The sequence below is a fragment of the Pseudorca crassidens genome, chromosome 2 (genome assembly GCF_039906515.1).
Source record: "Pseudorca crassidens isolate mPseCra1 chromosome 2, mPseCra1.hap1, whole genome shotgun sequence".
NCBI classification, from domain to species: domain Eukaryota; kingdom Metazoa; phylum Chordata; class Mammalia; order Artiodactyla; family Delphinidae; genus Pseudorca; species Pseudorca crassidens.
In genome coordinates this window covers 55,710,911-55,728,688 of record NC_090297.1, presented here as the reverse complement: position 1 = coordinate 55,728,688, position 17,778 = coordinate 55,710,911, and the positions used below count along the sequence as shown (strand labels likewise).

The 17,778-nt window shown below is 46.5% G+C and overlaps 1 protein-coding gene and 1 pseudogene across 4 annotated transcripts in view; one reads left to right on the top strand and one right to left on the bottom strand.

The window, feature by feature from the left end:
• Positions 1-17,778, bottom strand: part of AK4 (adenylate kinase 4) — a 77,709-nt gene that overhangs the window by 11,997 nt on the left and 47,934 nt on the right. For all 4 annotated transcript variants that reach the window (XM_067726442.1, XM_067726440.1, XM_067726441.1 and 1 more), the window contains one exon: positions 791-963. In XM_067726442.1, the coding sequence (XP_067582543.1) occupies positions 791-963 (173 nt within the window). The remainder of the gene's footprint in view (positions 1-790; positions 964-17,778) is intronic.
• Positions 14,930-15,700, top strand: LOC137212476 (phosphatidylinositol polyphosphate 5-phosphatase type IV pseudogene; annotated as a pseudogene).

Below are 17,778 nucleotides of genomic sequence, written 5' to 3'. Positions count from 1 at the left end.
CGTAAACAGATATACATAAAGAACGGTGGTCATAGGGAATTCCCTGGCAGTCCAGTGGTTAGGACTCTGTGCTTTCACTGCTGAGGGGTGGATTCAATCTCTGTTTGGGGAACTAAGATCCCACAAGCCGTGCAGCGCAAGCCAAAAAAAAAAAAAAAAGAAGAAGAAGAAGAAGAAGGGCGGTCACGGTTTTAGAAAAATGTAATCATTCTGCTATTTGTTTTTCTCATTCAACAATACCCAGGAGAAATATTTCTCCGGGCCAAAGAATGTACTACTATGTCTCTTTTTTTTTTAACCTTATACATGATTTTCCAAAATGTGGATATTCTCAAATTTATTTAATCATCCACATAGATGAATATTTGTTCTGTTTTCAAGTTTTGTTTTATTTTTCCCACTACAAACAACATGGAAATAAGCCTCATCATGTACATGACCTGACCTGAAAGTGCTTACATTTCCATAGACTGTACTCCCAGAAGTGGATTGAGTGAAATATGTATTTAGAAGTTTTAATGTAGGTTGCTCAGTTGCTCTTCTAAAAGACTGTTAATATTTCATATACCTAATACAGGTAAGAGTATCATTTTCCCAGATCCCAACCAGCAATAAATGTTGTAAACGTTAATTTACATCCCTTCACTACTAGTTAATGAGAATTTAAAAATATTTGCTGGCTATATATATTGCTCTTTTTGGAACAGCCTATTCATATCGTTCCCCTGCTTTTCAACTGAAATGTTTTACCTTTCTTGTCAATATGCGAAAGTATTTTGTATATTCTTACATGTACATGAGGCGGGTTGAAGTCCAGGTTATATACCCTCCCACTAGGAGGGTGAATCCAGCGTCGGCTGAGACGATCTTTGAGCGTCTCAAATGGAATGTTCAAAGTGATCACTAGGTCCAGGTCACATATTTTGTCCAAGGCTTTGGCCTGAACTAATGTTCTAGGAAAACCTAAATGCCAAAACAAAACATCAAATGTGAGACACTTCCCAATTCAGTTAGTTGTTGAAATATTTTCAGAGACAGAATAATCAAATCTGCACATACACTACCCAGAAAGGAGATTTAATCAGGAATTTATATCTACTTCTATAAATTTAATACTAGAAGAAAATATGTTACTTTACAACCTAGCTTTAGCATTTGGAATATGAAAGGCTAAGGAGTCACATGATAAAAGCAGTAAGTGCTAAACATCACTAGGCTAGTCCCAGCTCTAGTCTCAGCTCTGCTCTTAACTACCTGTGTGACCTTGGGCAAGTTATAACACCTCCATTTCTTCTTCTGTTAAAGAATCAAAGGGGCAAATTTTATTTGTGTCCTTTTAGTTCTAACAGCTTATGAGCATATTATTCTTAGGATACCTCTGTATATACACACAAATATTTTTTAGTCTAAATCAATTAAAGTAGGATCCTTCACTCAGACCTTCATTTGAGCCTGCACCTTAGTAACAAGGTGGGCAAAATTCCAATCTCAAAAAGAACTGGTGCTTTTGAAACTACCTGGACACTGCAAAACTTATAAATTCACCCTACTTTTCTAAATGTCAGAAAATAAACTGCAGTTGAAATTTGAACTCATGGGCATCACTTCCTTTTTTGCAGTTAGTTGACCCCAAATTTTATATATATATATATATTCCCCCCCCGACCAGGGATTGACCTGCTTTAAATGTAACCCCAGGTTTGGCTGGGATGGTACACAGTAGTATCTTGTTCCTAAATAGTTTGTCAAGTTGGTCTGTTTTGTTAAAAACCTTACTGTATCCAATTATCACTTTTTAAAAAAGTGTCCTTTAAATCTTAGATAAAAGAGCTGGGTGGATGGAGAGCAGGAAAGAAAGTATAATAAGAGGTGCAATCTTCAGAAGACAAACTTAAATCACTTAACAATCAAAGAACTCCTTTTCCTATTACAGGAAGTCAGTTATTCAAACATGAATGTGCTGCACTCTGTTATAATCTCCAAGTCGTTTGAATGCCAAGGTGATTTCAGAGTGTTTGTTGCATTCAATGTGACAAAACCCACCCAACACTGTCTCTACACCCCCACTCCAGGTACCAACCTCTGCTCCCTTCAATGCCTTCCTTATTGCCTGTGAGGCCAAGCCCTTTTCTCCAAAGCCCATTCCTCCCAGGGTCCTCATCCATCGTCTTCTGCACACAGAAATAGGCCCCTCTTCCCCCCCTCTCCATACACCAGGACACTGGATGATATTTCTGATTTTCCTTGGTCTTGCATGTTCCCCAGCTGCAACCCAACTCACCTGTTCCCACAACTTCACCTTTGGGCTACCCATGACACCACTTTCCTTATCTACACTTCCATAATTTATTCTTCTTTTGTTCAGTATCACATGACATGATGCCCAAGGTTGACTTTGGCCACATCGACTTACTTTCAATACTGCTCTCTTCACTAGCTCCTTTCTATCTTTGTAGTGTCAGATACCTCTGCCTCAGGGCCTTTGCATTTGCTGTCCTCTGCCTAAAATGTTCTTCCTGCAGGTCTCCTTATCATTTCAGATATATGCATAAATGTAACTTCCTCAGGGAGACTTCTTACACTAGTATACTTAAAATAGTCCCATTCCCCTTCCACTATCTATCTCATTACTGTTTATTTTCTATTATTTATTACTATGAATAATTTCCAAGTATTTATGCTTATTTTCTATCCCTATCTCACTCTGAGAAAAGGGACTTTTTCTGTCTTGATCATTGCTATACCCTCCAGCTTCTAAAAAATTAACACAGATGAGCAACTTAGTATAGGGCCTTGTAGCTATTTCCAAAGTTTATGCCCTGATGAACTTGCTTACAGTACTTTGTATCTAAGTGTCTTTGCAAGTCCCATCTGAAATTATTCATTCCCTATATCTTACTAAACTCAACATCTGGTCTGCAGTCCAATGTAAGCCCTGGTCACAGTAAGTACAGAAATGAGAAAAAACATTTAGGAATTTTATAGCAATTCCACAGAGTAATTTTAACTCTGTTGAATCTAAAATTTGGGCTTGAATTTATTGGTTTTTTTTCTTTTAATTTTTCCAGTAATTTGTATTTGGCAAAAGAGATTGCTCTGCAGTGGATTGGGGAAACAAATAAAACTGGATTTTCGCTACAGATAATTTGTTCTAGGCTTCCCCTAGAGCTTCTTTTCTAATTTCTCCAGTAAGGGAAATTATCCAATGGCCCAAGTTCCTAAATTTTTTTTTTTTTAAACTGGGCCAACCTTTATTATTTTTTTTAAACCCCACATTTGTTTATTTATTTATTTTTGGCTGTGTTGGGTCTTCGGTTCTGTGCAAGGGCTTTCTCTAGTTGTGGCAAGCGGGGGCCACTCTTCATCGCGGTGCGCGGGCCTCTCACTATCGCGGCTTCTCTTCTTGCAGAGCACAGGCTCCAGACGCGCAGGCTCAGTAGTTGTGGCTCACGGGCCTAGTTGCTCCACGGCATGTGGGATCTTCCCAGACCAGGGCTCGAACCTGTGTCCCCTGCATTAGCAGGCAGATTCTCAACCACTGCGCCACCAGGGAAGCCCCCAAGTTTCTAAATTTTGATGTTGTTTATTGCAGAATCTCTTAAGAGATTAAGTGGTATCTCTTTACAAAGGGATACAAGAACAGAGAGACCCAAACCCAGGGCACATTTCAACTCTATTCTTATGACAAGGAAAGACAGAGTAAGTTCAAACAGAGGTGAGGAGAGGCTTATCTTGCAGAGCACATCTAAGTTCATCGGCTATCATGTGCCCAACCTAAGCTAAACACATGCTTCCACCAGGCAACACCAGAGCTGTTCCAACATTACAGCTAACATCAGAAGAAACTGCTTTCACATCCTCATTTGCTGTCCTCTTGTGATCTCTCTTGCATTCAGGCTGGCTTCATCAGAGAAATAGGTATTTCTAATCTTACAGCCTAGGCTCTTGTGCCAATAGTCACTCAGCTCTATTCCCTCCTTCCTCCCACACTGGCTAAGCATCCCCTTCACATAAAGGCACCCGCATGTTGGGAGATTATGCCTGGAAGTATGTTCAGGGTGCTTCTGCAATGGGAACTGAGATACAGTATCTTCAAAACAGAAAACAATATTGCCTTTAAATAAACTAACTAGATTTTTTTCAAATCTCAACATAATTTCTGTCAGATCAGATTATGACTGCTTGGTATCTGGGGAAGTAAAAGGTCAAATCATACCTGCCTAAGATTAAGTACAATGTAGACACCTTGGCCTTAGCTCTGGAAGGCAGCAACGCCTGGTACACAGTGGGCAAACACTAGGGTAGTTGTCTTCTACTGTTCTTATTTATTTATTTATTTACTTATTTTACTTATTTGGCTGTGTCAGGTCTTAGCTGCGGCACGCGGGATCTTCGCTGCAGCGTGCAGCCTTCTCTCTAGTTGTGGCACGCGGGGTCTAGAGTGCACGGGCTCAGTAGTTGCAGCGTGCGGGCTTAGTTGCACTGTGGCACGTGGGATCTTAGTTCCCCGACCAGGGATTGAACCCGCGTCCCCTGCATTAGAGGGTGGATTTTTAACCACTGGACCACCAGGGGAGTCCCCTTCTAGTTTTCTATTAAGTGAATATACTTCTTTGATTAGTCTGCCTTATTTGTAAATAATTCCATGAAATTATATGACTCTTGAGCTCTGTAAAGTCTATATGTAACCCTCTATCATGGAATGGCTTGATTACTTTAAAATTGATTCATGAAGCAACTTCTCTTTTGATTATTATGAAGTTCAAAAACAGACTGACTTTTAGAATTGGGGTTTCATAGCATTTGAGTGTACTCTGGAGCCCCATATATGTGACAGTTACCAGGTAAATAATAATGTAATGCTATCTGGGTCACCCAGGAACAAGATGTGGACCCATGTGGGTGCTCATGGCTCAATTCTATCTACGGCTGCACAGACTGGGGGACAGGGAAGGGGTCTTAGGAGAGTCCAGATAAAACCACACCAAATTCTTTCCCACCAAATTCCCTTTTGAATACTACACACACCCTCAGCCAGGTGCTTTCTTCTGTCTCCCTCCTCCCAACAGCTCACTGCAGGTCAGGCTGGGGATGCTAGAGTAAGCACTTTGGCAGCAGGCCCAGGCACTATGCCAAGTCTTAGTCCACTTCAGCCTACACCACGCACCAGAGTCTGCCCTAGAAGATGAGCTTCCTGAGGTGGGGACTTAAGACGTGTCTCACTCCCCTTGTTATCTCCTGGTACTGTGCCCGGTACAATCTACATTGAAACACCAATAAAGTGAGGGCAGTAAGCCTTCCACATAAAGGCACTCTCCCACTGATGGCCAGGTCCTGCCTTTCCCTGTATAACCTACACCTCATTGAAGCTTCAAGATGACAACTGGAATTAGAAAGATGCCTGCAGCCAAAACAATCCCAAATCAATCTTTGCTCTTTCCTCAAATCCAATTTCAAGGAAAAGCCATCTTCTGAAGCAGCAGCTTCCAAAGAGACCCTCCTCAGAGTACAGAAAGAAAGAAACAGAACCTCTATTGTTTTTTTTTCCTCATTCTTTTTAATCTTCTATTTGGGAGGGCCCATTTTACCAGTTACATATTAATAAAATTGTATGTATTTATATATTTATACATAAATATGCACATACTGAAGATGTAGACAACATTTTTATTGATGAGTATGCACAAAGAACTTTAGCAATCACTCAGCCACAGTCCCTGGGGCCTTCTGTTCCAGCATCACTAGTCACTACCCTGACAAGAAAACATTGTTCTTTATCCTTTGGGTAGAGGTTGAAAGCTGAAAAAAGCCGTAGGAAAGAAGAGGCAGCTCTAAAACAGAATAACAATTCCTTCCACAAATAAAAACTCAAATATTATTGGTTAACGTTTCCTTGTCAAATGAGGTTCAGAAGCCCATCTGCTCAGCTCCCCTAGAACTGCTTCTGAACTTTGGGGGCCTCTGGAGGAATGGGTGGGAAATGCAACTGTGTACAAAATAAGCTGAATTCACAAGGAACAGATTTCAAAAATATGCTGGGCAGTGCCAACCTACTGGGCTCTCACATTCAGACCCATATTTAATTCCTTTTCTGAGAGTTTCTAAGAGTTTGGGGGGTCACTGGTGCTCTTTGCTCTCCCACAATTACAGTTCAGCACACAGACTCCGCATTCTGGTCCCACCCAGTCACCAGGGAACTCAACCCAAGCATAGCTTAGAGCTCGGGCACAGCATAGCCATGACAGTAATAACCTTCCCACTCTAGTTATCTGTTTGCCCCTTTCATCACCTCATTTTTAGATAATAAAGCTCTTTAAATTTACTTTCCTGATCCAGTTCAATACCTTATCATGGGGCTTCCCTGGTGGCGCAGTGGTTGAGAGTCCACCTGCTGATGCAGGGGATGCGGGTTCGTGCCCCGGTCCGGGAAGATCCCACATGCCGCGGAGCGGCTGGGCCCGTGAGCCGTGGCCGCTGGGCCTGCGCGTCCAGAGCCTGTGCTCCGCAACGGGAGAGGCCACAACAGTGAGAGGCCTGCGTACCGCAAAAAAAAAACAAAAAAAAAACCCACAAAAAAACCTTATCATGATGAGCCTTAATTTAGGTTAAAATTCAGAAGACTGGTAGATTCAGCACAAAGATTCAGCCTCAAGCTGCTGGTAGTACAGGTGTGCCTTGTGGCGGCAATGGGACACAACTTGCAAGGAGCTAATCTACACGCAGGCTGCTAACTGTAACAGAACCCAAACCGAGAAAGGTATGGCTCTGCAGTCCTTTCCACCAGTGTGCACCCCATTTCTAGAAACATTCACACAGACAAGGAAACTCTAGAAGCTGGACTAGATGGTTTCCAGGTTCCAATAATAATTCAGTAAACACAGCCTTTATGCTTCACGCGTATTTTTAGTCTACAGTTTACAAAGTACTTATATAAGTTTACTTATTTCATTCTTCACGTCAACCCTAGGAGGTCGGCAGAGCAGGAATTATCACCCTCTGTTGGATAGATGCGTATGTTTGCCTTCAGTGAGGGTCAACAGAGGAACTTGGATTTAACATCGGGTCTCTGGTCTTTCAAGTGCTCTTTCTATTCTACTATGCTGTTGTTCCAGGGGTATAAAGGAGGGGTACTTAAAAGAATCCTAAATGTCACCCCATCTATCTTTCTTCAACCAAAAGAGCAGAGCATCACGGTAACATCCTCATCATCATGGTTACTATTTGTCGAGCATCCTCAATGTGCCAGATATATTACATGCAACAGAAAAACCAAAACTTTGCAGTAGCCGGCAAAGGCTTGCTGTTGTTCCTGATTCTTCTCTCTCCTCCTCTCTCCTCGTCTCCCTGCACATCACTGACATCCTTGCTGTTCTCAAGCAGGCAGGCTCACTCCCGCCTAAGACATTTATAGTTCACGTCCCCTCTGCTTAGAAGGCTCTCACTCCAGATGTCCAGGTATGCCCTCAGCTTCACAAGCCTTGGCTCGAAGCAGGTCTGTTAGTGAGGGCTTCTCTAACCAGCCCACCACTGGCGCCCCATTCACCCTTCATTCTTTTTCTTTTTTTCTCTGCATCACTTTTTGTCTATGACTTATTCTCTGAGTGCTTTTATTCCCACCAGAATGTAAGCGAAATGAGGGCAGAACTTTCAAAGTTATTTGCTGCCATATCCTTAGTGCCTAAAACAGTGCCTGGCATATAGTAGATGCTGAACAAATATTTGTTGAATGAATTAATAAGTATCTCAAAAGTCACAATTCTGCCAGGTGAGCATCATCCGCATTTTAAAGTTATAAAAGCTGAGGCTCAGAAAAGTTAAGTGACTTGCCCAAGACCACATATTTAATAACCGAGGAACCTAGAACCAAGGAACCAAGTGCTATCTGACTTCAGAATCACACATCATGTACCACACCTGGCTGTCTTCCTTCTGAAACAGAAAACTGCATACTATGAGAAGCAAATTCTCAGATGGGAAGCAGTGCCTGCCTGCTGCTGGCAACCAGAGCGGTCAGCTTACAAAATGACTTGAGAAACCCAAATCCTGGTGGCTTCAGGGGTTCTGCCTGGTCTAGTGCTGCAGGCACAGACGCGCCAGATTCTGTTCCCACATATGCATAATAAATATTCTGCATCTTGCTTTTTTCTGTTAATGTATCTTGAATATTTTTTATACATAGTACACATTGCTCCCTCACTCTCTTTAATACCTGCAGAGTACTCCCTAGTTTGGATGTGTCATAATTTAACCAATCCCCCTACTGCTAGACATCTAAACGGTTTCCAGTATACTCCAATAAATACCACTGCACACACCATTAAACACATGACTAGGGAAAAACAGCATGGCAAGTATAGACTCTGAGAATGAATATAGACTCTGGAGACAAACTTCCTCGGTTAGCGGTTCACCTATGGTTTTCTCACTTTGCGACGTTGGTTACCTAACCTTTCTGTACCTTTGAGAATGATGATATCTAATTCAAAAAATTACTATATGTAAATCCCAGCATGGTGGCTGGCCCAGGGCAAAGTGCTGGAGAAGGAGTGGAAAATGGGGGAAAATGAAAACCACGTGGAGCTGGAAGTCGAAAGACAAGTAGCAAGTTTGACAGTAAGAAGGACGTGAAGGATGAAGACAAGCTTGGGCTTTTTAAAAGTATGAAAGAGGTGGTAGGGAGACAGAATTCCATCACCACCACAATCACCCAACAGGATGCTTTCACGTGGGAGAAATGAATCGCCTCAAAAACAGAAGAGGTGGGCTTCCCTGGTGGCACAGTGGTTGAGAGTCCACCTGCCGATGCAGGGGACACGGGTTCATGCCCCGGTCCGGGAAGATCCCACATGCCGCGGAGCGGCTGGGCCCGTGAGCCATGGCCGCTGAGCCTGCGCGTCCGGAGCCTGTGCTCCACAATGGGAGAGGCCACAACAGTGAGAGGCCCACATACCGCAAAAAAAAAAAAAAAAAAATTGAAGAGGGTTTCCCTGGTGGCGCAGTGGTTGAGAGCCCGCCTGCTGATGCAGGGGACACGGGTTCGTGCCCTGGTCCAGGAAGATCCCACATGCCGCGGAGCGGCTGGGCCCGTGAGCCATGGCCGCTGAGCCTGCGCGTCCGGAGCCTGTGCTCCGCAGCGGGAGAGGCCACAACAGTGAGAGGCCTGCGTACAGCAAAACAAACAAACAAACAAACAAACAAAACAAAACAGAAGAAACAAGAAAAAAAAGTAACATTGTAAGGGGAGACCCAGGTTTTCCTTAAGACAGAAGGTAGACAGAGCATTCTACAAAGAGAGAGCATGTGGAAGGTGGAGAAAATTGATAAGGAAAGAGGATTCCAGAGTACGGTGGAAGAATCAAGAATTAGGGGCAGGAGGAGGGGAATCAGTAACAAAGAGAAGAGAATTTTTAAAAGGTCATGTAAGAGGGATGTAATGTAAGAGGGATGACTTACATTTCCATTAATAATCAGGCATCACAGTTGGAAGTAACCAGTCTCAAATAGTATAATTTTCAGGGCAGCTGTGGTGTCCTCATCTCTGAAGTGGTCACCAAGGCCCTGGGGATGGGCCGGGGATCCCACTGAAGTTTCGGGTACAATGTCACAGGCCTGAAGGGGCACAGGTCCCGTCTGTCACTCTAGTTAGGCGTAAGGACAAAGGCTCCATGGAGTGAGGAGCAGTGTTTATCTGCTTATAAGATAATTAAGAAATGAATATCCTTCAGCCTACAGATCCTAATTTTAAGACTTCAGGGCAGACAACAGGAAATGGTACTCAAAAAGGCAGCATGGGATCTTCCCTGGAGGCACAGTGGTTAAGAATCCACCTGCCAATGCAGGGGACACAGGTTCGATCCCCGGCCTGGGAAGATCTCACATGCTGCGGTGCAACTAAGCTCATTCACCACAACTACTGAGCCTGCGCTCTAGAGCCCGAGAGCCACAACTACTGAGCCCGAAAGCCACAAAAGCTACTGAAGTCCGCATAAAAAAATAAAAAAAATAAATGGTAGCTCCAGAATTCCTTGAATTTATTTACACCAGTGTCTCAAGTTGGGCTGAGTAAATCCTCAAAGTAATTCATTTGTTTTTATAAATGTCTGTTGTTTATTTTATTTATTTATTTATTTTTGGCTGCGTTGGGTCTTCGTGGCTGTGCGGGCTTTCTCTAGTTTTGGCGAGCAGGGGCTACTCTTCATTGTGGTCTGCGGTCTTCTCACTGCGGTGGCTTCCTTTGTTGTGAAGCACAGGCTCTAGGTGTGCGGGCTTCAGTAGATGTGGTGCACAGGCTCAGTAGTTGTGGCTCACGGGCCCTAGAGCTCAGGCTCAGTAGTTGTGGCACATGGGCTTAGTTGCTGCCCCGCACGTGGGATCTTCCCAGAGGAGGGATTGAACCTGTGTCCCCCGCATTGGCAGGCAGATTCTTAACCACTGCGCCACCAGGGAAGTCCCAAAGTAATTCGTTTGTAATTCTCACATCAATCAACTGCCAAGAAGAGAATGTCAGAAGAGGTGCACTGTGACCAGCACATTTTAAACCGTTTTTTAAAAAGCGTTATTATCCAGCCATACATATTTTGTCAAAAGAACATAATGTCAGAGGGGCGGAGTATGAAGACTACTTGAAACCTGTCAAGCAAGATGCCCCTGTATCAGGACATGAGATGTTCATATTGACTTGGGGGGTGGGTAACTGTGGGCATTTTGCTCTAGAATACATTTAGCTACCATTTGAGATCCACTGACCCAAGTTCTCTGCTAGAGATCTACTCTTGGTATGAAATTCAACTCGTTGGTATTCTGAATTGCTAGGCTACTGGGATTTGGAAGGAAACAAATAATTAGCTAATGTATGGAATGTTAAACCATGATCCCATGGAAGTCTTGTAACAGAAAATCTGTATCTAAATAGGAAGAGCCATTCTGAACATGAAAGTGTTTCAGTGCATATGCAAAGTATTTAAATACATTCTAACCAAGAGATTATCGTCTCTTAATTAAGTGATTTAGACGAGGCAGGCTATGATTACACTGGCAGGCCCAAGGAAAACTTGCCACTCTAGCTGTGGCTATTTCTTCTTCTTTAAATATGCTTGCTCATGGAGCCTATTAAAATTACAAGATCCCTGAGGGCTGGGGCTGTGTTTAATCCTGAAATGCCCGGGATAGTGTCAGATCTCACATGGATATGGTATTCCTGGCCGGCAGGGATTACTAACCCAGCGGGCTGATGCATACTCAAATTCTGTCAACAGGTGGCAGCATTAACAATTTTTCCACTTAAAGAACTGCAACAATTGTGGTATGCTTTTGTTTTTACTAAAACTAATCCTGAAAGACATGCTTTTAAATGACTAGCAGTATTCCAGCCTCCTTAGACAGCCTATTCCCAGTGAATACATTCCATTGTTGAGGAAACCAGAAAGCCCAACAGGTAAAGTAAAATAAAGATCATATTTAAGCATGGAAAGCTTGCTTTCCTCCCTTTAACTACACATATGCCACTGTTCCACCGCATGGTTTCTGATCAGGAGTATGGAAAACCTACCTCATGGTATCCCTATCTCATCTCATAACGTGGCCTGGAAAAGCTGCTCTGTCCTGTTCAAACAGCCAATCCACGCTGAAAGCTGAAATTTTATACAGTCTCCCAGAAGCTATCATGGTGCATCACTACTTACGGTGCCTTACAGGTTGTTTTTAAAAACTCCCCAAAAGATTTACCAAGTGCAGGGAGATGTCACTAAAGTCTTGACTGGTATTATGTTCCCAGCAGTGCTGGCCACTGGGCCTTGGCACCGACTCCTGTCAGCCATGCCAAGAGCCTGAGGGAGGGTAGCTGAAGCAGGAGGTGCCGCAACAACAAGCTCAGGCAGTGGAGGGCAAGAGGGAACTAGGACGTTTGTTTTTCTAATTTGGAGTGCATTCACTCCAGAGGAAGGGCACAGAGCCAGAGTCCACCACCACATTCCCAGGCAGAAAAGCAAGCCCTCCACTTGATGGAAATAAAAGGGCAGCTCTGAAGGGCAATTTCCAACATCCACCTGGGATGGGCAGCTTGTGAAAAGGCCAAGCAACATCAGGCCCCCTTCCTACCGCCATTAAGATCTGGGGCCAACGTGGTGGCTTCTGACCACCCATCTCTTCCCAGTTGTTAGAAAAACAAGAACCAGGTTACAGATTGTTCATCACAATTAATCACTGAAGGATTAAAGTTGAAAGCAGTCAGTTATTCTTCCATGGTCTTCCCTAACCCAGTGGGGCATTCAGACCATTCATACCACCCACCAGAAGCCTTAGTTATAACTTAAAATTAATCACCATCAAAATCTGTTTTGTGAAGGCCTTTTCTCTCTTATATCTTATCTGTTTATTCAATATTTATTTCTATGTGCATCTGAGACCTCCATATTCCTGTTCAGCCAGTTTTTATTAACAGATGGTGAAAAGATTAAGAAGCAGCTGTGCTCCAGATGTTGGCAAATGGAGCTTATGCTACCTCCTATCACTTTGTGAGCTCCACATTTCCCACTATGCCAAGAGAGCTCGAGGGACTAATTCCTGCTCACTGAAACCTTCCAGGGACACTTGGAAATCCTGTTATACATCCTCGAGTTTAAGAGATTTGTAATAAATGGGTACTGCTCTCAAAGAGCTTATATAGGTTAGTAGTAAATGATTTAAAAACCGAGATATGCTATAATCACTACTTAGTGATCCACTGATAAATACAAGATACAGAACATTTGGCTTTAAACCACAAGTTTGGATCTTCAAAATGGCTTATTGAAATTAAAGAGTTTCTATTAGGTAGGCATTCTTGGGGAGATTCCCAAATGGCGTGGACATCCTCTGGCATTAGCTTAAGGATTTTTCCTGTTTAAGGGCACAGAGGACAACTACTAACTTAAAACCTTTGTTCTTAAACAGGTTATTCTAACAGCACGGAGCCCTTTTCCCAGTAAGGGAGAATGGGTATTGCACTGAGGAAGTAGCCATCATCTGCAAATCCTTCGCTTAAAGGCTCTTCTGTTTAAGAATTCTGCTTGGTCATTCTTTGAACATAAGTCTCTAGAAACAAATTAGGGGAAAATTGGCCCCACTGTATCTCAATTGAGACAAAAGGGATTTGGATTTGTAAATGATTTCACCAGGGTCCACATTTTTGCCCCAAGTATCCCGTACGTAGGCTTAGCTACAGGCTGTGGGCCAGACCTCTCTATAATCAGACATATACTTATAAGCCTTTTCTTCGCAGCAAACACAGTGGTAGGCAATACAACCATGAACAACACAGATATAATCTCTGCTTTCTGAAGACTTCATTGGGGGTGGGAGCATGAGGAAGGTACACAACACCAAATTTGCAGATAAATATCTAATGTCATGTGATTATAAGGTCAGAAGAAAGAGTGACATGGGTAGATAGGATGGTACACGAAGGATTCACTGAGGAGGGGATACCTGAGTAGAGATGTGAATGCAGCAATCCACATGGATCTCAGGAGCCAGGGCATCGCAGGCAGAGGGCATAGTAAGTGCAAAGGCCCTATAGCATAGCATGCATGGCAACAAAAGGTAAAGAAATTATAAAGTAGTTATGGAATATAAATAAAGTTTTGCTCTCCTCTGCCCTGAACATGTTTGAAGGCAAAAGGAAACACAGCTGTAAGAAAAATTTAAACAAAATACGATAATGACAAAGAATATTCAACAAAGCATCCAATATAACTGGCATTCTTGAAATAGAAAAACTGAACAGATGGACCAAAAAAACGACATAATACAGGAGAACTTCCCTGAAAGGAAAGAAGTGAATTGGAGATTAAAAGGACATACTATATATAAGAGGAAATACAAAACCAATAGAGAGATTCTACTTACTTAAAGTATGAAGAAACAATTCGTCAGGAAGTCTATACAGGACAAAATAATTATATTCACAAAAGGGAAAAAAGTCAGACTGGCCTTAGGTTTCTACAGAGCAATAATCCAGGCCAGAAGATGATGAAGCATGGCTGCAAAGGACACAAGGACCACTCAAGAATATCACAGTCAGCTCAACTGTTGAACAATAAGGAGATATTTTCAAACTCAAAAACTCATGGAATATAGCACCTCATGAGCTGTTCTGCAAGGAGGGTGGGAGAGGAGAGGAGAGAGGGATTCAACAAAATCCAGTCAACCAGGCGATGAATGGCAAAGTTGTGTTAAAAAGTAGTACAAATGAAGTTATTTACAAAACAGAAATAGAGTCACAGATGTAGAAAACAAACTTATGGTTACCGGGGGGGATAAGGGGTGGGGGGAATAAATTGGGAGATTGGGATTGACACATACACACCACTATATATAAAACAGATAACTAATAAGGACCTACTGTATAGCACAGGGAACTCTTCTCAATACTCCGTAATGACCTATATGAAGAAAGAATTTTTAAAGGAGTGCATATACGTATATGTATAGCTGATTCACTCTGCTATACAGCAGAAACTAACACAACATTTTAAATCAACTATACTCCAATGAAAAATTTTTAAAAGAGAATGTGGGCGACCTTGCCCGCCGGTTGCTGGGGAGCGGCTGCCGAAGCCCGCGGGGTTGGGGAGCGGGCGGCGCCCAGAGGGACTTGCCGGGGACTCTTGACCATCAGGGCTCCCCGCCATGCAGCAGCTGGCTGTATTCCAGCTGGACCACCCCAGCCCGAGGAGGAGCTGCTGCCCTTTCTCTCCTCCGCGCCTTGCCCAGCGACGGCTGACCACACATCCCTGACACTGCACGTCGCCAGCAGCCCCAGGAGGAGCCATCTCCCGGCTCGGCCAGTCTGCCCCCGGGTGTGAGGGCTGGCGCCCGGACTCTGCCATCCAAGTTGGCGAGCCTGGGGCACTCGGAGGCCGCCCAGCGGCATCTGCAGCCTGAAGGCAGGATGCTCAAGGGGCAGCTTCCAAACACTGATGAAGACCTCGCCGCCCGCCCGGGGTCCCCGGCCACTGACCACCGTTGCGGACCCGAGAAGAGCCCAGTGCTCCCTCTGGACACCCCAGCGCAAGTCAGCAATGAGGACCCACAGGCCAGCGGAAGACCCTTCAGTCTGAAGCCGCCGCCGCCGCCGCCACCGCCGAGGCCCAGGCTGGAGCGAGCACTGTCCCTGGATGAGAAAGGCTGGAGGAAGAGGCGGTTTCAAACCAGCCGTGAGGACCTGGCCGCGAGGAATGGGGCGAGCCCCTCCGGGGGCACCCCGCAGGACGAGGCCCCCGGGACCCCGGCCCGCAGTGGCTCCCCGCCCTGCCTGAGCACCTCCCTGCAGGAGATCCCCACAACCCGCAGGGCCCCGGGCAGCGGAGGCCCCTGCTAATGGGGTAACTGTCTTTCCGGAATGATCAGCACTTCCCTGGACCTCTGCACCGGGATGGGGCCTCGACCGGGAGCATCCACCGGCTGGCCAGCCTGCTTCCCCGGCGCCCACTGCCCGCCATGGACGGCAACGCCGCCTCCGACGCCCTGCGGACAGCAAACAAGGTGGACTGGGCTCACGCGGACTGCAAGGTGCAGCTATAGGCCAGACTGTTCCGGGCCCACAGCAGCCTGGACCCCGGCCGGCCCCCACGCCCCCTGGCCCGTGACGTCCCTTCACTGGGCCAGGTCCACCTTCAGCCTCCTGGTGCCCATTCGCACCAAGGATGTCCGCAGCAGGTAGGGCCTTGGGGGCGGGCGGCATCATGGCCTGCGTCTGTGGCCTTCGTTGGCCTTCAGAAGCCCCGTGAGAACCACAGGAAGCTTCCCCTGGAAGCGTGTGATGTGCTGCAGCGGGTCTCCCTCCACTGACGCCCATCTCCCAGGCCCTCCCCCAGCTTTTCCTTTGCGTCTCAGCCCCACAGGCACCTATGAAGCAGACAGTGGGGTACACAGGTCCCTCTGCGCACTGGGCGGCCCTGTTTTCCTTCCCGTTTCTTGCTCCGTCGGGGGCAGCTTTCATCCATGTGTGCAGGTCGGCCCAGGACTCCAGAGTGGGTCGTGGAACCCGTGTCCCCGTAGCCGCTTTGATCAGGACCAGCGTTTAGCCAGCTGTGCCCTGTGCACGCGCCGGCACTTTTCCAGGACCGAGAGCTGGACAGGGGTACGGGCCCCAGTGACAGCGGCTGGGCTGCCCCGAGGGGAGGGTCCCCGGGGCCCACCTCTGGCAGGGAGGGGCGCAGGCAGAGCCCGACTTGTGCACTTTGCTCTCAGGAGCGCCCCGGGATTTCTCAGTGCTTGGGGCTCGGTCTGCCGAGGGCTGCCCAGCAATCGCCCCACCCCCCGACCCCGCGGGCAAGGAGAGGGGTCTCGCATTTCATAGGACGCCGGGCTTCCGGGCCCCTCAGGGGACTTGAAGAATTAGTCCGTCTTGACTTCTTTATAGTTTAAAGGGGAGGCGGGCGCCGCCCTCCTGCTTAGGTCCCATCTCGCACCTCTGCCCACCTCTCCGGAGCCAGAGCCATGAGGGTTCACCAGGACCCGGGTCCCAGGAGCTTCTGAGCCCAACCCATCCACGCCCACCAGCTCTCTCCTGACCCGTCGTCTCCGGGAGCCTGGTGTCGGGCCACACTGCGGTGCGCACGCTGTGACTCGGAAGGCCGCCCTGTCCGTGCTGGGCCTGGCCACTGACCGCGGGCTCTCAGGGCTCCTGCCTCATCGGCCGGGGCTGGGCAGGTTGTTTGAAGCGCACATCGGGCCACGGCCTTGACTTGGGGGCCCCACGCCATCCACTCCCTGCCGGGACGTCCTAGGCCCCAGGGGACGCGAGGAGCTCTGTCACCACCGCCCCCCGCCGCACCCTCCCACCCAGACCAGGCCTACACCAACCCTTCCGGACGTGGACCGGGGGAGGGGAAGAGTGAGGCGATCCCTGTTCTGGTGTCCTGGGGCGGCTGCAACAAAGCACCACAGACTGAGAGCCTTAAAACAGTTGTTACTCCGTCCCAGTTCTGAGTCCAGAATTCAGAAATCCAGGTGCGGCAGGACCGCGCTCCCTCCCGAGCCTCCAGCAAGGGTCCTTCCTGCCTCTTCCACCTGCTGGGGGCCCAGGCGTCCCTGGCTTGTGGCTCCATCTTCACGTGGCTTCTCCTCTGTGTCTGTCTCTCCTCTTCCATAAGGACAGCGGTCATTGGACTTAGGGTCACCCTCATCCAGGAGGACCTCATCTCAAGATCCTTAACTAATTACATCTGTCTGCAAAGATCCTTTTCTAAATAAGGTGACATTCGCAGATTCTGGGGGTCAGGGGGCAGATGGAAGGTAATCCTTACCCACCCCCACCCTTGGTGAGCCCAGGCAGGTGGTTCCTCGGGCCCCCAGGCTCCCTCCTGCACCCTCCATCAGCACCGGGCGTTCTTTTAGGACAAAACAGGTTCCTTTGTTAAAGTAATTCAGCATGTTTCTCATAAAGCGCGAGATCTCTTAGTGCATTTAAAGTATGATTTCACAGGGAATTCCCGTGTTGTCCAGTGGTTAGGACTTGGTGCTCTCACTGCCGTGACCCTAAGAACTAAGATCCTGCAGCCCGAGCGGCCAAACAGTATTTCACTGTTTAAATTTCATGCAATTTATGTAGACTCGCCTGTTATATAAAAATGAGAAGCACGTCTCAAGATCAGATCCCCAGCTTTGCTCTCACACAAGCAGCCGACAATGGGTTGATGGGCTGCCCACCTCCAGACTCTCCGTGTGTGTCCTAGGACACAGGTCAGCGGACTGGATAGTGACTGTTTCAATTTTGTGAGCCGTGTGGTCTCTGTG